This window comes from Malaclemys terrapin, chromosome 7 (assembly GCF_027887155.1).
Source record: "Malaclemys terrapin pileata isolate rMalTer1 chromosome 7, rMalTer1.hap1, whole genome shotgun sequence".
Lineage (NCBI taxonomy): Eukaryota > Metazoa > Chordata > Testudines > Emydidae > Malaclemys > Malaclemys terrapin.
Window position 1 is genome coordinate 91,046,121 of NC_071511.1, and position 26,588 is coordinate 91,072,708.

Here is a 26,588-nt window from a genome sequence, read left to right on the forward strand (position 1 = left end):
GTCTCCCTGCCTGTCTCCTTCTGCATACCATTTTGAAAGAGCTCCCTTTTATTGTGTGCAGCCATATTCTGTATCATTTTCTCTGTCCTATTAAATGTGTTACTCAATCGTAGGTCAGAATTTGCACATGGCAAATGACGTCCTAGTTCAAATTTTTTTAAAGTACTTAAGGAAATCAAATTGCATGAGTGTTTGCCAAACTTTTTATGAACTATAACAGGCATTTTTCTTTTAGTTGGAAGTGTAGCAAGAAATTTGTAACTTATCTATTAGGAGTTTTTGACTTCTTTTTCTGCATGTTCTGCCAGAGGCAGTTAGACACTTAACAATGTGTCGAGCAGTTAGATTAATCTATCTCTCATTACATTCTAATGATTTTTTAAATTACCTATTGTAATTCCATTTCCCTTAAACTCTCTCTGCTTGTGTATTCTTGGCTTCTGCAGTCTGTGGAGTGGGGATCATCCATCTTTAGTGTTTGGAAAGCACCTTGCATATAGTTCAGTCTATAATAAATAAATTTGTTGAATTACTGGCTGTTCATTTCCGGTTTCTGAACCACTTTTCAGAACCTTAACTAAAGAACTAGAAGAAAATCATTTTACCTCTCTAAAAATGAATTTGAAGCATTTAATCTAATATATTTTGGCACATTTAATGAAACTGTAATATGGTTCTTAAATAATAATATTACCCACACAAAAGCGTCATTAATTCAGAATACATCTACACCGCTCACTCCTTAAGGCAGTGAGTGCATAGAGTACATATGCTACCCCTGTCTCTATCCTAGCATGGGTTTCAATAGCAGTGTAGACAGTGAGACACTGCTTAAGTGAGTAAAGATATGCCAGAACCCTTAGGGTATGTACTGGGTATGTACCTACATGGCTCTCTACTTGTCAAGCAATGTCTTCCCATCTACACTGCTAAAAATAGCAGTGTAGTGTCCCTCTGCCAGTGCCAGAGCCTTTCACTGCCATGTGTAGCTACACACCATAGTGTAGATATACCTAGGTTTACATTGTGGCATGTAACAATATGTACCCCAAATGCTGCTGCAAATGGTGTGAAGCATAGATGTACCTTCAAAGTGAAGGTCCATCAAGTACAGTTCCTGACTATAAGACAAATATTAAAAAGGGAGAAAATCATATGATAAAGAAACACTCACACCCAACACAAGTCTCTGAGCATCAGCCCACTGTAATTGTGAACCCACATTCTTTTTTAGTGGAACAATATAATTATCTTCAATGTGTATATCAAAGAGCTGAAAATCACATTTTATAATTATGCAGATATCTGTATCTAAAATGTGCTTATCCTTATACATAGAAAACTGGATGAGGTAGTAGTGGGTGTGGAGATATTAGATGGCACTGCAGGGGCACTCATCAAAGAAAGGTCAATAGACAAAGATAATTCTTAAAGTCTGCAGCAAACCCCAGATGAAAGTTTCCCATTCTACAATCTTAAGAGATGCACAAGCGTGGAGTAATTCTTTTGCAGATCTTTCACAATGGAAAGAGAAAAATGGAAGAGAAATGGTTTAAAGTACCTTGGCTGAGTGTTTTTTTCTGGACCTGCTAGAAGTGCAGTACAGAATGGCTCCTCCCTGTGGGAGGAAGAGGCAAATATTAGTCATTTTTGCACCCTCTCCACTCTGTGGACCTCTAGGAGCCAGTGCAATTCCCAGAGTGAAGTAGAGCAACCAAGGGCTGCTCTACATTATGGCACTCCTGTGACGGGTTGTATCACAAACACCTCCCTGCGAGCTGCCAACTGATATGCCAAGACTACCCCTGCTCCTATTTTCCCTGCCAGCTCAGGACTCCAGCACCCTGTCTTGCTGAGCCAGAAATTCCCGTCTGCTCCAACACAGACCCAGGGTCTGAATTACTTGCCCCAAAGCTGCAGGTTTACCTGAAAACAGCTCACAGAAGTGTGCTTGTCTTTAGCACTCAGATGCCCAACTCCCAAAGGGGTCTAAACCCAAATAAATCCGTTTCACCCTGTATAAAGCTTATACAGGGTAAACTCATAAATTGTTCGCCCTCTATAACTCTGATAGAGAGATATGCACAGTTGTTTGCTCCCCCAGGTATTAATACATACTCTGAGTTAATTAATAAGGAAAAAAGTGATTTTATTTAATACAGAAAGTAGGATTTAAGTGGTTCCAAGTAGTAGCAGACAGAACAAAGTAAGTCACCAAGCAAAATAAAATAAAATGAGCAAATCTATGTCTAATCAAACACTGAATAAAGATAAGATCCTCACCAGTTCCAGAATGCTCCCTTTTACAGGCTAATCTCCTTTTAGCCTGGGTCCAGCAATCACTCACACCCCCTGTAGTTACTGTCCTTTGTTCCAGTTTCCTTCCAGTATTCTGGGGGGTGGAGAGGCTCCTTCTTTAGCCAGCTGAAGACCAAATGGAGGGGGTCTCCCACGGGTTTAAATAGACTTTCTCTTGTGGGTGGAGACCCCCCTCCTCACTCCTATGCATGACTCAGTCTTTACAGGCCGAAGCCATTGCCCACATGGTATCTTGTATGTCTCCAGGAAGACTTCTTATGTGGATTGGAGCATTCCAAGATGCATTGTTCCCCAAGTGCTTCCTGATTAGGTACTTAACCTTGCGAATTCCTTCCTAAAGAAACTGACCAAATGCCTCACAAAGCTTACTTAGAAACCAAGCAAGTATAAAGCCCATATTCTTAACCTCAAGTAGAAAATGATATATGTGTACAAATAGGATGAATAGATATAGTAGACCATAACCTTTACGGAGATCTGTTATATGGCACAGGCAGCACAAAACACATTCCAGTTATGTCAGACATACATTTATAAGCAGTCCCCCATAAAGCCCCATCCCCCAGACTGACTATGGGCCGGTTCTCAACAGTAAAAAAAAAATCCTGTACTGCTGACTGCTATTAGGATCATCCTGCTTCCAGCTGCTGGCACATCTCCTATGTTGGAGCTTACAGCCCTTTCATATAGGGGAAACCTATGGCTGTCCTACACAGTTTGTGCTTGGGGCAAATTCTCCCCAGTGTAGTTAGTTTTTACAGCACCATAGCAATATACAGGAGCCATAACAAGACCCAGCATCTCAGCCCTTCTCTTAATAGTCTACATAAAATAATTTTAAAGTAATTATTGTTTTAATACTTTAATTTTCTTGACACTTTGACCCCTTCTCCATCCTTTAATCTCTATAAGTTCAGCTGTTTTTCCAGTGGCCATTTTCATTTTTAGCGCAGTGGCCATTTTCATCTCTTACTTTCTATAGCAAAAATTAAATCTGGAGAGTTAAACAACTCCTATTGTAGTTTTGGTTATAAAAAGATTATAGTCTGCTGCTGGAATAATATCAAGGCCTCATGAGGATAGTTGAAAATATTTCCCTCCTTTTTTCACCTTAAAACCCATCCCTCTGTTACCTCTTCCCCACCCAGACATCTCTTAATTCAACGTTTAAAGTAAAATCTAGTGTTATAGCAGTCCAGCCACTTCTGAAGTGCTGCTGAGTGTAGCAGCAGGGCTGGAGTTGAATGAAATGTGATATTTTTTTCCCCTTTGAAGTTAAATTGCCTAAAGTGCTGCAAAGGGACCATTGTATGCATCTCACAGACCTGCCCCCAACCTCTTCAGGCATCTGGGCTCATGTACAGCTTCCCTTTCACATGAAAAATAACTGACTTTCCTTTATGTGTGGAAGGTGAAACTTCATTAATGCCCAGTTATCTATGCAGCGTGGTGGCAAGGTGGGCAGTTTCCTTCAGAGATCAGGTGCCATTATGTCATATGTGAAGAAACTTTACTGTCATTAAATGATCTAATGAAAAAACTGGTGATGACATTCCTGTGTGGTTTTGGGGCTTTATACAAAAGGAAAACATCACCCAAAGTCACAGCTGGGCAGTCAGAAACTTGGTGTTCATAGACCTGTTCTAATGTCAATCAAAAATATTCAGTGGTCCTTTGCTGTTGGGTCAGATATTTTAAATGCAAGGTGGAGTGGGGAGTTCACAAGTGAAATCTCATTGACTCACGTGGTGGTGTCTTTTTTCTCATTATATTTCTATTATAGATAGGAAACAATGGTTACTTTTTACGAATGAGGATTACTGCAGTTTTTCCACCTGTTCCACCTTAGACTTTGTTACAGAGGTATATTCTTTTTTGGAAAAACACTGGTGTGGGGTTACTTATGAAGAGGAACACTATAGTTGGAGGAAGGCTTGTTTCAAGTACCTAAACATTGTTTAAGGAATAAAACTACTTATTACGTATTTAAACACCATTAGCTGGCATAATAATCTGATTTGTTTCCATCCAGCAATATGCTACTTGAAATTAAATGAATTAAGTAGATTCAAATATACATGGAAAAGCTTAGCTTTTACATTTAATGCAAAATCTGCTTTAAGAATTAACATGTAGAGCAAGGAAAATTACTTTTGTTTTCTGTAAAAAAAATTCCTCTCCTTAATTGTAACATGGACATTTGGCTTTGGGACATTTTGCACTCCCATTGTTCAGAGTAAGTATTAGGAACAATGGTTGAATAATCACTTTAAAATGTAAGTCATATTGTCCCATTCAGGGTTTCCAAGAACACAGACATTTAGGAAATATATGAGAACTCGTATTCAGAGTAGAACAAGCAAATGCTTTTCTATTTTCTTTCATTTATACATATTTTGGCAGTTTTGAAGTTGATTGAATTCTGTGTGGCTTTGCAATTGAATGCACTGGACAGTTTCTGTACCATGCCCTAGTTGCTTCAGTTTGATTGACATTTTCAGCTTAACTGTCTTGCGAATGAGAACTTCCACAGCTGTTAGTCAGTTTTTTAAGAACTTTGACTTCTTTTTGTCCAGTTTCTAAATAATGTATTAAATAGTTGCCTTCATAAACTGACACTTTGTATACAGGTGCTCTGTGTTTACTGGGAGTTGTTTGAAAACGTACTTTAAGGAATATTGCTTGTTGAGTTTACAAATATATAAAATGGACTGTAAAACAGTTCAATTTAAGAGTTTTTCAAGTTCTGTAGAGTTGCCTGCATTTCAGAAATACAATGTAATCAATGAGTAATGGGAAAGTTGGGAGTAAACATCAATAGAAAACTTTTATATAGTTGTTTTTAACGTATTCACCCAGTGTAATATGTCATAAGCTGAAGAATCATTTTAGACACTACTACTAGAATATAAATTGATCCTATTCATGGAAATGGATCAACAGTGTATAGGTTTTCAACTGACTTCTGATAACTCCAACAAGCAATGCTGCTTTCCATTTTGCTGCACAGCATGTGTGACATCATTTTATCACTTGGGTCCTTCTTATACCTTAAAATGCTCTTGATTGTTTGAAATACTCAGCCATGCTTCCCAAGCTATATTTGTTCTGGTTTACAGTGCTAGACATTTAGTAGTTGCATGGTTTTTATGCTGACCTTGAAATAACATAACCCATTGCCTGTCCCTGAAACACCATAACACAAACAGTTGAATATGTATAAAGGAGTTATAGCCAGTTATTGCTTCCCCAGTTATGAGGCTTATCCATAGATAGATAGACAGAACAATGACAGCTGAAAGGAAAAATCTAGCAAGTTCAAGTTACATTGCCAAACTTTGATATTTTCAGGTAAGATTTCAGTGCAGAATACAATTGCCATTAGGTGCCAGTAGGATTTAGAGAGTGACCACACTGCATCTTCAAGCAGGGTGGATTTGTTGATGTGTGGCATAGATGCCGTCTTCCTCTCCACCCTTCCGCCCCAGGCCCTGTCCCCATTCCACTTCTTCCCCCAAGTCCCCACCCTGCCTCTTCCCACCCTCGCTCTGCCCCCACTCTATCCCTTCCCCTGAGACTGCACCCACACCCTGCCTCTTCCCTGCCTCTTTCTGCTCCCTCTGCATGCTGCAGAGCAGCTGATCCGCAGCAGGAGGGAGGGGGATAAGTTGATCAGTGGGCTGTCAGTGTGGGGGAGGCTCTGGAGGGGAGGTGGGGGAGAGCGAGGCTGCCGGTGGGTCGTAAGCACCCATTATTTTTTTTCCGTGGGTGCTCCAGGGCTGAGTTGGCACCTAGAATGTGTAGCATGAAGGGGTTAGACTATATGTTGCAACTCATTATGTAAGTCTGGGGCAGATGCCCAGTGCACATACTCCGTAGGAAAGATATATAGTTACCAGATAAATGGCTTGGAAAAGGACTTAAAAAGAAGGTGTTCATTAAAGGAACAGAATGGGGACAGTGGGGGGAAAAGGGGGAGTTGAGGGTCCTAAGAATGGTATGGCAGGGAGCCAACCCCCTCTTTTAATATCCCACCTGAGCCCTCCTATGGGGAGCAGGGATGGTAAGGTTCCAGCAATAGATTGGCTGGGGGACCTGGATAGAAAAAGAGGGGGAGCTGGTGGAAGTCCCCAGGTAGTTATTGAATGAACATGGGGTTACCTGCATTGTACACTTTTATCTGCTGGGTAGTCCCAGACATTTAATAATAAAGTTGCGGCCTGATTAAAACCATATCAAGTGTCTCTTATCCTTTCAGTATAGCTGGACAAGCAAAGTGTTCTGAATTTTTGTAAGAAGCAAGCAATCCTATTCTGTGCCATTTAAGAACTTAAAATAACAATGTGTGTATGTTTCTTCATTTGTATGTGAGACTAGAATATATAATGTACTGCAGGATCATTAATTTACTGCTTTTTGTATCTAAGGAACACAGAAAGGTGGAGGTGTATGTTGTGGTCTTGGAAGTAACTTACAGAAGACATATAAAGCAATGATTAATAAAAAATGTAGGAACTCTGCAAAGTGGAAATTAGGTGCTGTACTCTTGACTACAGAGCACAAGAAAATGGTGTTTGTAGAAGGTCCTGTCTATTTTTCACAGCAGTGTCCTTCCAGAACGTCCAGTGGCTTAAAATCAATATCTGTTCATCTTACAATACCGTTGAAGGGCTGTCACAGGCTGTTAATGAAAACTGTAAAATATTGTGATGTGAAATGGAATGTTTTGTAGTACATTCCATCCTTGCATTTAGTTCTAGCTAAAAATGAGGCAGAGGCAGAACTGGATAATAAAATAATCTTCCTGCCCACAAGGACATGAGATGCGCAGGTGAGCATAGTGTATCTTTGCTATGTAATTCTCTTTCTTAATGCATCTTATCCTTTACCAAAACAAGTCAGCACCACTTTTAGTGGAGAAAAAAGATTCGTTCCTGGACTATATATGATAAATTACGTTATCCAAGTTATGCTTCAGTGTTTGACTTCCTAGCAAAGTCTATTATTAATTTCAACTATTTATCTACTAACATATTTAAACTAAATATTATACATATATGGCAATAACTAGGTGCTAGTAGATTTGTGTAATTTAGACACTTAAGGATTTTCTTCCCCCTTTAATATGCACGGGAGGAAGTCGGTGTTTAACAAAATTACAACTACAATATAATTTCTATTAATTCTACAAGCATTATCTACATCACTCGATAGTCTATCAGATCCGTAAAGTTATTTTAATGTACTTGTTTATCTTTCAGTGATATAAAATTGAGACATTTTATATACAGTGTAGCTTATATTTCTTCAGAAATATGTAACCAGCCTTTTTTAAATCAGTTAAATATGATCAAAATATTTTGGGTATCTGTCTAATTGATTTTTTTTAGGTCCGCAATAATCTTATCCTTTATAAATTAATGGCATTCAGATTATTGTATTACCCCAATATTTCATTATTCAGTAATGTTTTTCTAAGGTCATTGAAAGAGTTAATGTTATAATTTAATTTGATAACCATATATTCGAACATACTGCCATCGTTACTCTACGTTGTTATACTTCATGTGTATATTTTTTTCTCATAAAAATTATTTACATGTCTTCTGTCAGGCCTATTCAAGAAGAGCAAAAGACAATATTTTGAGGAAAGTTTTAGAAAAATGTAATATCTGAGAAATAGACTATGGCCATTTCTATGCACAAGAGCACAGAATTAAAATTTTGTGTGCAAGTTAACATTGGCATTTCCGGACTTTTGAATACAACTTTGTTTGCTTTTACCTAGTTTTTTGTTTTTGATCAATCAGTACAGTGGAAATGTGTTTGGTTAAATGTATTAAAGGGAACTTTATAGGCAGACAAATAATTCTGTACTTTCTCAATACAAAGAACTCAAAAAGTTTTATTTTTACCAATAGGACCCCTAATTAAGGAAAGCAAATGTGGCCTATAATTGTTCTCTTGTGCAGCATATGGGAAAGTCTTTGAAATTTCCTATTGTGATTGTATAGGAAAAGCACCTGTGAACGTCAGTTTGAATCTGTAGAATCCTTTAAAGATCAGGAGTTTTGACTGAAACCAAGAATGTTTACCCATGCTTGTGAAACTCATTGTCTCCTGGGACTGACATGGATAATCCAGTATATACAGCCACCCAAGCCCCTAATCTTATCAGACATCACATGAAAGAAACCAGGGAGTTGACATTAAAATTTAAAATGTACTGCATGATAGCATAACATGTAATAAAAGTTTCAGGGGGGTTATGTTCTTCATGAAAGTTTTGATTTTGATTGTCAAAGAAGAATACAATGGTTTATGTAAGTCATTTAAAAAAAAAACTGACTAACTGAAATTGAGCATACACTGCTATATTCATTTTTTTAAAATGCATTTGGAAAGACATCTATTGGGCTAATGTTAAGGTGGGAAAAGGTTCTTCATCCGGTAACATTTGTGTAACTCAAAAATATCTTTATTTCACTAAAATAGTGTTTGCAAACTGTTAACAAAAACTGCCATGTATTTTACATCTCTCTCGAGTCCTCGATGGGCCTGGAAAAGATAAATTGGTTTCATGTTTTGCTGCCACAAGTTTATCTGTGATTTAATAGTTTAGGGCTAGAACCACCTCTTTGGTATACACTCCTATAATGTTTCTCTTTAATCAAGCATGCCTTCCAGGTTAGATCTTGCTGACTATGAGTAACCTTCTGTATTTTTACAACTGTTTCACATTCAGTGGTTCTAAACAAACAGAAGCAAGGCATATAGCAGAATTGTGCCCTGCTTGCAGCTGAGGGGTATAATGACACAATTCCTAGTATATTTTACAGCTTTTGGATCCTGTTAGATCCTAGCTGCATCAAGATAAACAGATTGTAGTGATGACTCAGAGAAGCTTTATCCATTTATGATTAGCCATAGGATTCTGAACGTTCCTCTTAGAACAGCCATGGTTATCCATATCTTTGTCACCTCTAGACGGGATAAGTATAATGCAATCTACTCGGGGACAGCCCTTGAGTAGCCTTGAGAAACTTGAGTTGGTGTGCAGTACAGCAGCATTCCTCTGGATGGGGAGCAGGGAAAGGTTACCCTAAACTCAACAGAGATGCCAAGTTCCAATTAGCTCAAGTTGCATTTTTGTGGACATAAGCCTATGAAGCTAGCAAACTTTTTCTGATTCAGCTTCTCTCCCACTGTATAATAATAAAAATACCTTATAAGTAATGTTTTCATGTTAATATGTTACTGTGTTTTCATCTAGCTCATAGTAAAATTGGTGATAGAAGGGGGCTCTCCACTGTTACTGCTCCTGAATATAGATGTAAAATTAATCTTTAAAAGTGTTTAGGGTAAGGGCACAAAGTGTGAGGCCTGCAGCAGCACTGATGGGGACACCAACAAGATAGTAAAATGTTAGTGAGAAAGGATACACTCCCCACTCTTCTCCCCCCACGATTATACCTATGCTCTGCTAGTCACCCCTCACTGTGATTATGCCATTTTGGCATAAGCACATGGATCAGGAAACAAGATCCATATACCATAGCCCTTTTTCCTGTTAACATACCTGTTTTTGAGCCTACAATACCTATGAAGATATTAGATTCTCATTAGCAGTGAATTGCATTATTGTGGAAATGTGAGTCTTCAAGGACTTACCCTCCTGGAGTAACTAACTTATACTAATGTAATAATTTCCATTCCGTTTTACCCCATTAATAAATACTCTATTTTGGTTCTTATCACTTCACTTACCTTGACATCTGAGCACCTGAATTTGTCCCAACTGATTAAAAATAGCTATTATTTTGTATATTTAAGCCACAATGTAAATATAGGTTTCAGAGTGGTAGCCATGTTAGTCTATATCAGCAAAAACAATGAGGAGTCCTTGTGGCACCTTAGAGACTAACAAATTTATTTGGGCATAAGCTTTCATGGGCTAGAACCCATTTCATCAGATGCATGGAGTGGAAAATACAGGAGCAGGTATAAATACGTGAAAGAGTTGCCTTACCAAGTGTGAGGTCAGTCTAGTAAAACAGTTCACTTAACAGTAGGATACCAAGGGAGAAAATATCAGTTTTGTAGTGGTAACGAGAGTGGCCCATTTCAAACAGTTGACAAGAAGGTGTGAGTAACAGTAGAGGGAAATTAGTATGGGAAAAAATTAGGTTTGGTTTTGTAATTACCCAACCACTCCCAGCCTTTATTCAGGCCTAATTTGATGGTGTCCAGTTTGCAAATTAATTCTAGTTCCGCAGTTTCATGTTGGAGTCTGTTTTTGAAGTTTTTTGGTTGAAGAATTGCCACTTTTAGGTCTGTTATTGAGTGACCAGGGAGATTGAAGTTTCTCCTACTGGTTTTTGAATGTTATAATTCCTGATGTCAGATTTGTGTCCATTTATTCTTTTGCATAGAGACTGTCCGGTTTGGCCAATGTACATGGCAGAGGGGCATTGCTGGCACATGATGGCATATATCACATTGGTAGATGTTCAGGTGAATGACCTCACACCATCAGGGGTGAAAATGTAAATATAGTTTTCTTAAGATTATTATAGAAAATCCTGCCATGTAGAGCATAAGCAGTTTTTTACAGATTCTTTTTCAGTCAAATAAGGCCCTGGACTTTTTGCTCATAGCTTATTACTTACCAACTCATTTGTATTTTAGGATGATAGTCTGTGTCTTAGAGTTTGTCTAAATTAATAAACTTGTTTGACATCAAAGCTAGGAATATTCACTTTCCTATGGCAAACAATACACTCATCAATTCCCAGTTTCCAATTAAATGGCAGGGTACAAATAAAGTAAGTGACCTTTTCTTTATATTTATCTTCTATTCTTTAACATTTATGAGAGCCTTGCATACTTAGAGCAAAATATATTTGTGTAGTCTATTTAAATATTGTGTTTATTGCTTAGAGATGAATTATGGATATAAGAACTATTTCACTTGGCATAAGAAAGCTATAAATTGCAGATGTTCATCTTTTATTAGACTTACATTTATTATATGTGTGAAGAACCCATTGATTGCTTCAGCAACAAATAGGATGTGCCCAATCCTTTTGAGAAGTTGCACTGTTGCTGGCTTTTCATGTTACACATTGCAATGATAACTTTAACTCTGACCTATAAAACATTTTTTTTTAAATCAGTGTTGCTACTAACATGGACATTATGAAAAGTTGAAAAATTTACATGCAGATATCATAGTATGGGATCTGCATTACTCACATCCAGCCCTGTATGCCTCCTAACATAGTCACTAAACCTCTATAGAAAATGCATCAGGACATACATAGAAATAATAGTAAGTTGTATTTTCTTCCCCCCTCTCTCTAATCCTGATTTAGTAAAGTGCTTAAGCAGGTATGTAAATCCATCCCTATTTAGGAAATCACTTAAAGCATATGCTCATGTCCCATTGACTTAAATAGTAATTAAGCACACGCTTTATGTTAAGCACAGGCTTAAGTGCTTTTTTTTTAATTGGAGTCTCTGCTTCCATAGAGTCTCCTGCTTTAGTGGTGAATGGTGCTATTTTTTGCATTTTGTTTTTTTTTAATACCCCATGCACAAGATAGTGGCTTGTACTCTTTGCCTATCAAATGATGAAATGTAACTTTTTTGGATTATGAACGGAGAGGAATGGACAAAATGTTGCAGGTTCTGATGATATTTCTGAGTCTTCAATTGATGTGCTTCAAACTTTGTATGAAACTTTTCATTCATTCTGAGTATTAACTCTAAATGTTGGGAAGTACATAGATTAGGCTCGATTTTGATCAGTTATTGGGAGGTTCAAATTAGGCGTTCAAATTAAACTCTAATTGCAATCTTACATATCCAGCTCACCTTACACTGGGAAAAGCTGAGAATCAAGTGGACAGGTCAAACAGTAATGTTGTAGGATGCTGAGCTGGAGAGGTTTCAGAAGTGTGTGGAGGCAGCTGAAGTATGAATAAGAGTGAAAATCTGACTCTGTTCCTGATTCATGAGGCTCTGAGATGTATGATTCAGCATTTTTTTTTTTTTACTAACAAGACAAGAAAGCCTGCTGTAAAAGAGTAAACGGGCTCCTAATTGAATACAATGAACTCATGTATTTCTTTCAGTATTGATTTTGTTCCTTTAGCTTTATAAGGCAAGAATAACTCTCACAGTCCTCGTATTCACCAGAATTTTCTCTGATGAAGGTGGAAGAATAGACGAGTGTTTAAAGAATCTCCATCTCCGTGTCTGTGTGGTAGAAGCTTCTTTGTTAGAAGAATGTCCTCATTTTGCAAAAAGTGAATCATGGCTTACATGACTTTCAGAGCAATCACAGCATTGGTACCTACAATAGGAAATCGGTGGTGTGAAATATGATGGAGCTGTCTGACCATACATGAAAGTGAGCTGCATGCAACTGGCTATAGAGAGGAAGGTCTCCCTCACAGTGTATGCATTTACCCTCTTCCCACCCCACCAAAAAAGTGTACCCTAAACAATCCTAATTCTATTAACTGTTGTGCCAGGTAATTTCTCTTGTGGCTGTTGAAAGGCCATATGACCCACAGTTTACTTGCTGGCTCTATTTTCTGCTCATTGATAGGCTAAAAAGAGGCCCCGTAATTCACCCCAGTTGCTTACTGAAGGATATTTTAGGATATACTTGTCACCCTTTTGCTGTGGGTGCTAGTCATGACACTGTTGCTCTGGAGCCCCTTATCGGAATACGCACACACACATTTTATTAAACAATCTTTTGAGTGTGGCAGTTACCAAGGTGAACTAATGGCAGAATCACCAATAGATGTTACATGCATCCCAAAGGAGACCAATGTAGTTAACTGAGTTAAAGACCATCTATAGGGTTGGCATCATGTACTCATGACAGTGAAAAATAGCACCTATTTAACACTGTATGTCCATTATTAGCATTGCAAAAATGATAATGCAATCGGATGAAGTTGATGGAGGTTTGTGAGTCTAGAGGAGAAAAAGAGAGAATTCCAAAGTGTTCTTTTGTTGTGAATCACAAATGCTAGAGAAGTTGACAGCAAAAAAAAGGGGATCGGGGGACAGACAAATACCTCTTGGATATGTATTTTTTTATAATATCTCTATACTATATGCACAGCTCAGCGAATTAATTTACTTCTAATGGTTCACTAAGTTGTGACTACTGTAGAAATTATAGTAGCTCTATTTAAAAATGTTGTTACTGGGTCAAGAGCATATTTGAGTACCATGGAAGTTTTAAATAAGACAAACAAACAAAAGTTGATGTGCTTTCTTGTAAATTTTGGATTAAATTTGATTACCTAATTAGGGCCTCAAAATCAATACAATTTTCAGGCTATTTTAAAAGATCATGTATTCTCCTCCCAGACCAAGATGAATGTTGAAACAGGATAGTGCTTCTATGACAGGATGATTTATTATGACATTGAAGCAAATACAGGAACATAGGAATTGACAGACTGGATCAGAGTCAAGATACATGTAGTTCACTATCCTGTCTCCAACAGTGGCCAGCACCAGATGCTTCAGAGAGAAGTGCAACTATCCGACAGTAGACAGTTGAGGAGTCATTTACAACCCATATTAGGTCTCATTCTCATCTCTAATAGAGATTGGTTTAAGCCCTGAAGTATGAGGGTTAATAACCCTTCCACAACATTTTTATTATCTGTATATTCTATATGTCCATATAAATGTCCAAATTGTTTTAGAATCTTAAGTTCTTGGCCTCAATGACTTCCTGTAGCAGTGACTTCCACAGTTCAGTTATACATAGTTTGAAAAAAGTATTTCCTTTGATCATTTTAGAATTTCCCTCCTTTAATTTCATTGACTGCCCCCTTGTTCTTGTGTTTTGAAACTGGGAGGACAGATGCTTCCAATCTACCTTCCCGATAGCATTCAATATTATATGTACTTTTGTCTTGTCCCATCTTATTTATCTTCTTTCTAAGGTAAACAATCCTAATCTTTTCCATCTCTCCTGCAATAATATGTATAGCAAGGCACACTCAAGGTGAAAATAAAAGCAATGATGGAAAGTTAAGATCTAGGTTCTAAAATGAGCCCCGTCTGATCTTATAATGATCCAGTAGCCCTTGCATCTCTGCCAGTTATCTCTAAGGTAAAGAGCCCAGGTTCCCAGTAAACCTCTTCAGAGGTGGCAGGAAACTCGTTTCTTTCCCCCATATTACCATACAGATTAAGGGAAGGTCTGCTTTACTCTTTTGTATTTTGTTGGGCATCTTGTCCCTTTCTCACTCAAGTTTCTCTTTTTTCTTGCTTTTCACTGATAATTGCCCATTTCCCTCTCTGGTATGTCTCCTCCCAAGCCTCCCCCTGAGGCTAATCCCTGCGCTGTAAGAATTCCTGAGATTTATTGCAAGTTCCCCTCATCATCAAAATTGAACTTATGTTAAAGAATGACACAAAATTCCACCCCTCCCTTGAGTGGCTGAAAGCTGAAGGAAAGTGTTTTGTTCCCTCGTATGCGCCTTTCTAGAATTATACCAGCATTCAGACTGATAGACTGTATTTGTGGTAAGGCCATAATGACCATTTTGGCAAAAAAAACAATTGTGCAGGGGCAATACAAGATGTTTTAGAGACTAAGATTTTATTTTTTTTATTAGAAAGAGCATTAGGCGGTCATAGGTCACATTTTAGATCTGAATTTTGAGATGGGATTGAGTATGGTAAGAGAAGCTCTCTTTATTGGTTTAATGTTTAATAGTACTGCTACAGACCATCATTACACAAAACTCTGGGCATTTATGGGTGTCATTTTAAAAAAATGCTTGTGATAATTGAATTTTCCACAGTATGTAGATTTATATGTGTAATATGCACGTGCGCCCACACACACACATTGATATTCTTTTTTCTTCAGACACAAAGATGGATCTGTAAGCAAATCAGAATAATAATTTTACTTTCATAAACTTGATCAAAAGCAATCAGACAAAATGTGTTTTGGCTGCTGAGTAACAAATCTAAATGTTCTAAATGATGCACTAGGTTGACTCACTATTGACAGCATCATGAAAGCAACAAGCACATTGTAGAAACATTCCATTAAAGTTTCTTTGTAATAGAAAAGAAAATCTCTCAAACTGACAGCTATTTATTTTCTGATGTCTATGATTTCCATTTCATGTTTTCTCAGTTTACTAAATCTAAGAGATTTCATTTCTCTTCATTGTGAAGAATCAGATTAGCTTATTAAAATCCATTTGAATTCAGTGTTCTTTGTGTATCATCAACAATGAATGTTCTGGAGCCTTCTTATTGTTGACAATGATTTTGTATATCTTTAAAAAAAGAGCTTGAGCTTCCTAAAATAAGTTAAATATAGGAATGACAAGTTTCAGAAATAAATAGTAAGCAACTGAGCAAAAAGCCACAACAAGAAGCTAGTTAATTGTACCATTATTTTCATATAATTTTTAAAATACTTTGTGTGTGTATAAGTATGTAGTATATTATGTCAAAACAAGACAAATTATGATTGAGTATTGATTACTTGTTAAAGCAACATAAATATAACAAGAACTGAATAATAAACTCCATCAACAAAGCCAGCACTGGAGTTTCAGCCTCACCCTGCTGTCAACCCAGATCCATATTGGACAAAGAAAAAAGATGGCCTTTGCAGCCTGACCTAAAGGTTAACAAAGCTGGGCTATTACAGACTGGGAAGACCTGATTTCCAAAAGAATGGGTCCTAGTAGAGACCATCCTACAAGCAGCTTTCTGATTTTTAATACCATTGAAGCTGTAGTTCAGACCCCTTCATTGGCGGCAACTGTGGCCATGGTCTCATGAGAAAGAGGTTGTCTTGTTGGGCTTGTCTACATAGTGAGTTACTGGGTCTCACGCCAGGGTGTAAACCTATAGTGCACAAGGTTCGGCACAGTAACTTGCCACATGGACACTGCTATGGTACAGTGAAAGTCTTGGAGTGCAGTTTGGCATAGCAGTGACCACAGGGGACTTGACTGCATGGCACATTTTTGCACTGTAAATTCACATCTTGACATAAAGCTCAGTAACTGAGGGTGTAGATAAGTATATGCTGACAGACAGGGCCGGCTTTAGGCCAATTCCCCCGATTTCCCTGAATCAGGCCCCGCGCCTGTGCCTAAGAGGGCCCCACGCCCTAAAGAAGAGTGCATAACTTAGGCGCCTTTTTAATTTTACTCACCCAGCAGTGGTCTGGATCTTCGGCAGCACATCCTTCACTCACTCCGGGCATTTCGACAGCGGGTCCTTCAGTGCCGCGTGAAGGACCTGGACCGCCACTGGGTATTCGAATCGGGCCCCGCACTTCCTAAAGCCGGCCCTGCCGACAGATCCCAGTCATTAGCGGGCAGGATTGAACCAGGGACCTCTGGAGCTTAGTGCGTGACCCTCTACCGCATGAGCTAAAAGCCGACTAACAGCCAACTGTTAGCTAAGGGTGTAGAGCAGACTCATTTTTATCTCTCTTTAAGTGGTCTCGGTGCCACTAGATGGGACAGAACACCACACCCAGAAGGTGTGTGGTTAAACAAGCACTTAGTGTAGGTCACAGGTCAACTTATATTAATGATTACATTTTTAAAGATAAACATTTTCTGTGGCCTGCTGAGTATGTAACAAGTCTTTGAACAGATTACAGTTAAACTAAATGCTACATCCTGGAATTTGTACATGAAACAGAACAATTAGTTTTTATGGGTTTTAACAAGAATTTGATCAAGGGTCAAAACTAGCTATTTCTGCCAGAAAACATAGTGTTTCATGATGAAATACGAGGAAGGAAGAAAATCACAAATGTTCATGTTTCCCAGAGGTACATGAAATGGATCCATAGTCTTTGCTTTAACACACCCTCCATTCCCCCAAAAGCTGACAAACAAAAGGCAAAACGGACTAATGCTTGACTTTTCACAGACCAGGGGAAGAGTGATATTTTTAATTTGTTTCACAGCAGAGCTCTAATCATACATAGTAGTAAGATATCATGTAAAGTGCAAATATTTGGCTCACTATTTTATCTTTCCCTGCAGACCTCAACTGCCACTGTTAATGTGGTGGTGACAGATGTAAATGACAATGGACCAGTCTTTGATCCCTTTCTACCTAAAAATCTATCTGTACAAGAAGAGGAAGTGAATGCTTTTGTTGGGCAAGTGAGGGTAAGTTAATCACGGTGTGCTTGAAGATCACAGTAAAAATGTTAGAGACTATGAAGCATAGAATTATTTTAGTTTAGAAGTTAAATAGTTGGCAGTATAAATATACTGTGCTTTTTGTCTTTAAGTAGAAAAGCTTACAAATTTTCCTTTACTTGTTTTAATTTAACAAAAAGAACGAGGAGTACTTGTAGCACTTTAGAGATTAACAAATTAAGGTAGTCTCGTTAGAGTTGGTATGGCAACACCCATTTTTTCCTGTTGTCTGTGTATATATATCTTCCTACTGTGTTTTCCACTGCATGCATCCGATGAAGTGGGTTTTAGCCCCGTTCTTTTTGCTGATACAGACTAACACGGCTACCACTCTGAAACTTGTTAATTTAGTTTTCTTTATTTTTAATTCTGCTGTGAGCTGAAGGGAATTATTTATTTATACAACATTTAAAATAAATTTGTATATTTTCAGAAACATCTTTTAGTAATGTCTCATCATGATGCACTTACATATCATGCCATACTGTATACATTTTCATACTTATTTCTTTATTTTATGGACATTTGCCAATGTTCATATTTGTATAATTCACTATGAATAGTTAATCAGTATTAGCCCCAAAGTCTTATTGAAAATGTGGTGACCCATTTCCACTGAGAAGGTATGGAGTAAATTTTTTTATTAAATGATAACTTTGGAGCTTCCAATTCAGTTCTGTAGTGAAACTAGAAGCAAGAGCAACTTGAAACTAACCAGGCTACCACTGTTAACGAGAAACCTTAATGTTAATGGAATTGAATATCGTCGCAAGACCAGTCTCCTGCTGCTATAACAGTTAATTTCTATTCTACCAAATGATTGATGTTTCACGTACACAAATTGCTAAGATTAGTGAGGGGGAAAAAAGCAATTAGAAATCTTTTAATTTGATCTAAATAAATTGTGTTGATGTTGTAAAATTAATTTTTGAGTCCTGCTTACATTTGGAATCTTTAGTAGTAGTAATTTTAAGCTGTTTATTTTTTTTTATAATATTTTGTCACTCATTGGGACGTGCTGCCAAATGAAGAATTTGTCACTCAAAATATTTTGTTATTTTGTGTTGTTTTCTTGGCAGTGCCCCAAGTGTCAGCAAGCTGGGGTATGTGGGTCAGGCTTTTGAACTAATTGACAGGAGTTAACACAACTTAAGAAAGAAAATCAAATCAAATCATGTTTTACTTTTACATCACTTCTTCTAAAACAATACCCAGCAAAACTCCTCTGCTCTTATGTGTCTTTGTTTTGGACAGTACATATGCCTGTGTTTTAGGTGAAGGCTACTATTGTCTGTTTTCTAGTTCCATAAAAGAGCACAATAGTTTCTTAAAGCTATGTTAAATGAAGGGCAGTGCTTCTGCCCACTAGTTTCAATGATATTTCACACAGTCCACAATACTATTTATTTTTCTACATCCTGATAAGGAAGTAAATGTAAAGCTCCCAACCAGAACTGAACTTTTAATATTATGACTGGTTGCCAAGAAGATGATACTCATATGACTGGCAGACTGTTTTTCTTTTTAATTATCTTAATCCTGCAAGTAAACCTTTCTCCCCTTTCCCTCCTCCCCCCCATAGGAGATGAAAGGGTTTTTAGTGAAAGCTCCTTCCCAAGTTTATAAATAACTGACGCATCATTTCTAAGAAAAATCTGACAATGCTAAAATTATAATAAGAGACTATAAAAAGTTGCTACCTCCCATGATTACAGTACGATTCTAATTCATTTTAATCTTGATCTCAAAGCCCTCACTTCTGAGATAAGGTTCTAATAAATTTTACTTTGTTTCATCCAGTCCACAGATAAGGGATATAAGCAGGCATGGGAGAAATAGCCGTCACAAGAAAGGGGCAGAAGGGTAGAAAATACTGAATGAGGGGTAGAAGAGAGGGGATAGAACACAAAATGCCAGATGGAGGAACAGTTTGAAGCCTCAGTAGAGAGATAGATAAAGTTTTCTGGAATGCTAGGGTAGAGCTAGTGAGCCAGGATACTGCTGGTCTTCATGCTGTATCGATGTGGGTTTGACTAGTTGTGATTCCTGTCAGATCGCTGCTGTTCTGCATGTATGAGAGAGGAAGAGGGTTGGCTTTTATCTGTACAAGTAAGATTTTGTGTACACCAAGAAAATTTGCTCCCTATAGTTAGTAATGAGGGTGGGGCCAGCCCTTGTAAATAAGGTTACCATATTTCAGGTTCCCCAAAAGAGTACACTGCGAAGGGGAGGGGGCGAGGGAGAAGGGGGAGCTGAAGGACGGGTACAATTGGGGAGGTTGGAGGGGGTATCTGCAGTGGGGTACTCACTGGAGATTGGGGGCAGTGTTATTCCATGTTACAGTGGCATGGTTGCTGGCACAAGCCCAGGATACAGTGCCGGTCATCAGTCAGTCCCTCTCTATGGGACTCCTCTCCGCAGGGTTGGGAGCCAGGGCCTGGGTGGGTATGATTCAGCAGCTGTGGCTGCAGGAGAATGGACCAATTGGCTGCCAATGCCAGAGAGGGAATCCAGTCAGGAAGTGGACCAATCGGGGCTCTCTGAGCTGCAGCATCTTTGAAAATATCCCAGACATTGCCTGTTGTTTGAAAAATCTGCCTGGACAGAGGATGGAGGCTCAAAAAAGAGGCAATGACCAGGAAAACCTAGCTGCATGGTAGCCATACTTGCAAATAGCTCCTCAAAAGGAGAAAGTGTTATGGAGAATGTATTCCTGCTTTAAAAAATAAAGCTTAGCAAAGATTCTGGTGGCTGATTACAGGGAGCTCACATTTAATTTATTTATTCAAGAAGCTACATCATGGTTGCAAGGTTAAATCAAATCTTGGCTGCAGGGGTACACAAGGATATTTCCCGTGTCTCTTTTTCATATGCACACAAACCAACCAGCAGATGGGAAACTAAATTTACTTAGGGCTTGTCTACACAAATAATTTGTTTGCAGCAAGTGGGGATGTGACTCTATCCTGCACTAGCCTGCAAAGGAGTAACTGTCCATCTGGACCCTGCTGAAGCTCATTGACAGTAAGTTAATGTGCTTTCATCTAATAGTCTTTCAAGAAGGAATAGATCAAAGTGTATTAACAAATTGTTAATGCACATCAGCAGCATCCATGTGGATATTGAGTCCTCGTCAGGCTAGTGTAGTGTAGATTCACACCACAGCTTACTGAGAACCAGTTGTTCATGTAGACAAGACCTTAGATTGTAAATTGGCAGATTCTTCAACTTAATCCTCCTATTCAGGGACAACCTGCACCCTCCATCCCGATGCCTGATATGAGTCTGCAGCCACTCACTCTTTCCATCTTATTTAAAAAAACAAAACACAAAAAACTAACTTTACTGACACTACTTCTAACTTAAGCCCTGGACAGAGCATCCCAGGTGATAGGCACCATAGGCAGGTGCACAATCACACATCCCCCCTATGTCCTGTTTGTTCTTTTGCTCTGACCCCCTCACCTTCTCATTTTCCCTTCATATTAAACAATTTCTTTTTAACACAGCTTTTAAGAAGACTTTTTTTTTCAGAAGTGAGATGTCTGTTTCTCCTTAACATTAACCATAATGGTGAGAACACTGATAACTAGAGCAGGGATTTTTCTGTCAGGTTGATTTTCTGATGGAAAATGCAGTTTCTGCAAAACTGAAAATTTCTGCAGGAAAATACTGATTTTTGCAAAAAAGATTTTTTGTTGAAGTGACCCAAAATGTTTAATTTGGAATTAGTTCAATGAAGTATTAAACTGCATTGCCTTATCAACTTATTGCAGTATGGGAATTGGGAATATGGGAGTTGTAGTTCAGGCCACCATTCTTTCCTATATGCTGAGCTCCCTGGAGGACTACATTTCCCATAATGCAACACTCAGCATTGCATGTCATGTGAGTTGCATCACTCTGGTTGCATTATGGGAGATAAAGTTTGGCTAGGGAAACTGGCTCATCAGAAAGAATGAGAACATTAGACTCCTGAACTATACTCCCATATGGCAATAAGCCACAATGAGAAAATGCAGCATAATGTTGAAATGACTCAGAAGAAAGCATTTCCCGTCATTTCAGCTTACATATTTAAATTTGTGGAATGTTCATCAAAAATGTTAAAACAATACATTTCAAGATTTCCAAATATATATTTGTAACTTCTATTCTGTAAAAAAATTTCAGCTTTTCATCCCAAATTGGAATGGTAACAAATGTTGAAATGATGGAATTTTCCACACAATGTAAATTCTGAATTTTACTCGGTTGTATTGGAAATGCTTCCCTACTGCTTCTGTGGTCCCATATTGTTACACTATCATTGGTCCATAATTCTCTCCCCACTCTGGAGCATGATGCATCCATGATGGAAAATGTGGAGAGAGGAACTGATGGGCCAGTATGAGATCATAATAGCACTAGAGGAACATTATCAATAGAAGTGAGAATAGTAGCATCTGAGGAGTAATACATGTGCTTTCAGCATCACTGTTAGTATCAGAGTCATGGGAGCTCATAGTGTGCCTAAGGTGTACTTAAAAGTTTGCTAATGAGGCCTGGAGCATTTAGGCCCAGATTTTTTAAGGTATTTAGCCGTTGCTCTGTTTAGTGTTACAAGTTTCATTTTCAAAATTTAGGGACTTTTGAAAATGAGATTTAGGCTCCCAAGTCATGTAGGCCTTGCAATGCTGAGAGGAGCAATACATAAATACCTTTAAAAAACTTGGGTTTTATTGCCTACGGACCCTTAGAATTTTCCTTTATTTTCCACTCTCACTTCTCAATGGTCTGGCAGACAAGTCAAATATGCATTTAATTTAATTGTAGTGGGGTATATCAAGGAAGAGAATACCAAACATAAAAATGATATTTGTTGAGGATTAACAAATCTATAAGGTTGTGACAAGGTATATAGGTACTCCTTAAATTCCAGCATATAAGGGATTACAAATAGAACCAAGTTCCCTGCCCATTATCTGAGTGATCTGGGGTGGGGATATAAAAGAAAAGAAAAGCTGTTGTAAGGAAGGTTTCCTAAAAGGAAAAGGACATGCCCTCTCCTCTGAGCCCTTTCCCAGATTGCTGAAAGCTGGAAAGGCCTTTAGTGGCAGTTACCAAGTCTTCTGTGTTACTTTGATTATGGGTTGGAATTTACTTTGTTAATCAATCTGGCCCTGAGGAAAGGGAGTTGAGTTGGAGTTTGGCCTTTATCTCCTCAGCTGGTGGATCTGCCCATCGGCTTCCAAAGGTGTGTATGCATATATCCTACCTTTTTATTAAATTTTGGTAAGCATGATGTTAACAATACAGTACATTAAGAACATCATAAGTGTACTTCGGATTATCTTACTGCAAGGTGTTTTTAAAGGGAGGGAAGATGTAGGGAAACCTCAGAGAAGGAAGGTACAATGGGAGTTGGGAGAGATACCAGTGAGTTAGGGGTAAACTTTCTGTTTTCTCTTTAGTTAGTTTTTATGGTTTTGTTATGAAACACATGACACAAATAGTACTGAAAACTACAATATATTATTTGTTATTCTTGTGAATCACAAGAAGGGATTGTGCTAATGGACGATATTTTGGGATAACTCAGAGCGGAGAGGCATTTTGGATAAAAACAAAAAATTCTAATGCTTATCTGCATATATTTGGGTAATTAAGCGTGATTAAATTCATCTTGTTCTTTAGTATGATTTCTGTACTGTTTTTACTGACTGAGTCAGAAATATCCGTAGAATAGCATTTTATATTGTATTTCTGTTTTCAGAGCTAGCCAAACCCAGGAAGTGCAGAACAAGGGGTAAAACATAAATATAGTATATAATATTTTCCTTTTCCTATTTAGAATCTCAGCCTGAATTCAGGTTTGGTTTGGTTAGAGGTTTTAGTTGGCTCTTACTTTATCTGATCTTGTTCATTCTTTCCTAATAAGAAAAAAGTATACTAGTAGAACATGTCCTGAATCTAGCAGGAAAATATGAAATCCAGAGCAAATTTTGCTTGACTATACATTGCACTGTTTCTTATGAATTTTTCCTTAAACCTGATAGGAAGAATCCCATCAATCATAAGTCAGTGATGGAGTTTCAGTGACACTGAAAATATGCACAGTAGAGAATTCAAAAGGCATTTAAGACATCTTAGATAAAAGGGAGACATGAGAAATAAGACAAATCCACTGCATGTCACCTCCAATGTCAGTTCAAATCCATCCTTTATAATCATGTGCCCAGCAGCAACACAGTCACAAGACAATAGAATAGTAGAACTATTAAGACAGGACTGTATTAACCCAAAGACCCGCAAGACAAGGAAGATAAAGGAAAGGAGAGAGGAGGGAAACATGAACTCTTCTCCCTGACCCCATTTCATGAAATATGGATTATTCAGTAAAAAGTATATTCGTTATTGGGTGGTATGTGGTTTTTTTTAGTGAGTTTAACTAGTTATTTAGGATTTCTTTATCTTAAGAAAACAAAATTGATATTATCCAATAGAAAAACTGCTTCTTTGGATGAGATTTCTCTTAACTTCCAATTATATTACTCATTCACGAAGTCTGATTTAATGCAAATTACACTTCAGGTTGTGTAGACTGCTTCAGCAAAGCTTTATCTAGGGCTATACGGACACAAACAGGACATGAATTTAGGCACTAATCGCTATGGGAACTGGGTTCTTCGCCACACTGCTCTGCTGCAAAAGTACTCAAGCCGAGATGCCATTCCTTAGAAAAATAACTCAGTGAGTTTTTGTCAGCACTGTCATTGCTTAAATTTGTCACATTGAAGTAAAAGATCAGTGATTTCAAGGGCTCCTTGAGGACCCCTTCCTCTTTTGCTTCAATGTGACAAAGCAATATTTTGTAAATGTTAGTTTTTCTCAATAAATATGCTTACATGGTTGCTGTTTTTTCTCATCTTAAACTATGGATGTGACATTTCAAAGCAGTAATAAGTATCTTATTATCTTTAAAATCCATGTTGTGTTTTTTTTTAGGTGCCCATAAGGTACAATAATCCTCTAATAATAAAATCAGTTCACTTTTAGCTTAGATAAAACTATAAGATGGAACATGTCATCGCAACAGCAGCTCCCTATCTTAGCCATTAGTGTAATTTCTAAAACATACAGAATCTGAAATATTCAAAAAAGCCTTTTGATAGGTTATTCCTATAAGCTGCGTGACAGACCCAATTTAGATAGAACCAAAATAAGGCTGTATTTTAAAGAAGCCTTATTGAGGGCACAGGAACAAATCATCCCGATGTGCAGAAAGAATAGCAAATATGGCAGGCAACCAGTTTGGCTCAACAGTGAAATCTTCGGTGAACTTAAACTCAAAAAGGAAGCTTACAAGAAGTGGAAATTTGGAAAGATGACTAGGGAGGAGTACAAAAATATTGCTAGAGCATGCAGGGGTGTAATCAGGAAGGCCAAGGAACACCTGGAGTTGCAGCTAGCAAGGGATGTGAAGGGTAACAAGAAAGGTTTCTACAGGTATGTTAGCAACAAGAAGGAGGTCAGGAAAAGTGTGGGCCCCTTAGTGAATGGGCGAGGCAATATAGTGACAGATGATGTGGAAAAAGCTGAAGTACTCAATGCTTTTTTTTGCCCCAGTCTTCACAGATAAAATCAGCTCCCAGACTGCTGCACTTGGCAACACACTATGGGGAGGAGGTGAGCAGACCTCAGTGGTGAAAGAACAGGTTAAGGACTATTTAGAAAATCTGGACATGCACAAGTCCATGGATCCAGATCTAATGCATCCAACAGTGCTGAGGGAGTTGGCTGATGTGATTGCAGAGCCATTGGCCATTATCTTTGAAAATTCGTGGTGATTTGGGGAGGTCCTGGATGATTGGAAAAAGGCAAATATAGTGCCCATATTTTTAAAAAGGGAAGAAAGTGAACCCACGGAACTACAGACTGGTCAGCCTCATTTCAGTTTCCGGCAAAATCATGAAGCGGATACTCAAGGAATCCATTTTGAATCACTTGGAGGAGAAGAAGGTGATCAAGAACAGTCAACATGGATTCACCAAGGGCAAGTCATGCCTGACCAACCTGACTGCCTTCTATGATGAGATAACTGGCTCTGTGAATATGGGGAAAGCGGTGGATTTCTTGACTTTAGCCTGCAAGTTAAAGAAGTATAGATTGGATGAATGGATTATAAGGTGGATAGAAAGCTGGCTAGATTGTCGGGCTCAACGGGTAGTGACCAAAGGCTCAATGTCTAGTTGGCAGCCGGTATCAAGCGGAATGCACCAGGGGTCGGTCCTGGGGCCAGTTTTGTTCAACATCTTCATTAAGGATCTGGATGATGGGATGGATTGCACCCTCAGCAAGTTCGCAGATGACATTAAGCTGCGGGGAAAGGTAGATACACTGGAGCATAGGGATAGGGTCCAGAGTGATCTAGACAAATTGGAGGATTGGGCCAAAAGAAATATGATGAGTTTCAACAAGGACAAGTGCAGAGTCCTGCACTTAGGAAGGAAGATTCCCATGCACCGCTACAGGCTGGGGACCGAGTGGCTAAGCAACAGTTCTGCAGAGAAGGACTTGGGGATTACAGGAGACGAGAAGCTGGATATGAGTCAGCAGTCTGCCCTTGTTGCCAAGAAGGCCAATGGCATATTGAGCTGTATTAATAGGAGCATTGCTAGCAGACTGAGGGAAGTGATTATTCCCCTCTATTCAGCACTGGTGAGACCACATCTGGAGTATTGCATCCAGTTTTGGGCCCCCACTACAGAAAGGATGTGGACAAATTGGAGAGAGTCCAGCAGAGGGCAATGAAAATGATTAGGGGGCTGGGGCACATGACTTACGAGGAGAGGCTGAAGGAACTAGGGTTATTTAGTCTGCAGAAGAGAAGAGTGATGGGGGATTTGATAGCAGCCTTCAACTACCTGAAGGGGGGTTCCAAAGAGGATGGAGCTCAGCTGTTCTCAGTGGTGCAGATGACAGAACAAGAAGCAATGGTCTCAAATTGCAGTGGGGTCTAGGTTGGATATTAGGAAACAATATTTCAGT

The 26,588-nt window shown here is 38.4% G+C and overlaps 1 protein-coding gene across 1 annotated transcript in view; it reads left to right on the plus strand.

Annotated features, from left to right (window-relative positions):
• The window catches only part of PCDH15 (protocadherin related 15), a 1,464,924-nt gene that overhangs the window by 1,187,453 nt on the left and 250,883 nt on the right, over nucleotides 1–26,588 (plus strand). The window contains exon 20 of the mRNA XM_054035363.1: nucleotides 17,397–17,525. Coding sequence (XP_053891338.1) covers nucleotides 17,397–17,525 — 129 coding nt within the window. The remainder of the gene's footprint in view (nucleotides 1–17,396; nucleotides 17,526–26,588) is intronic.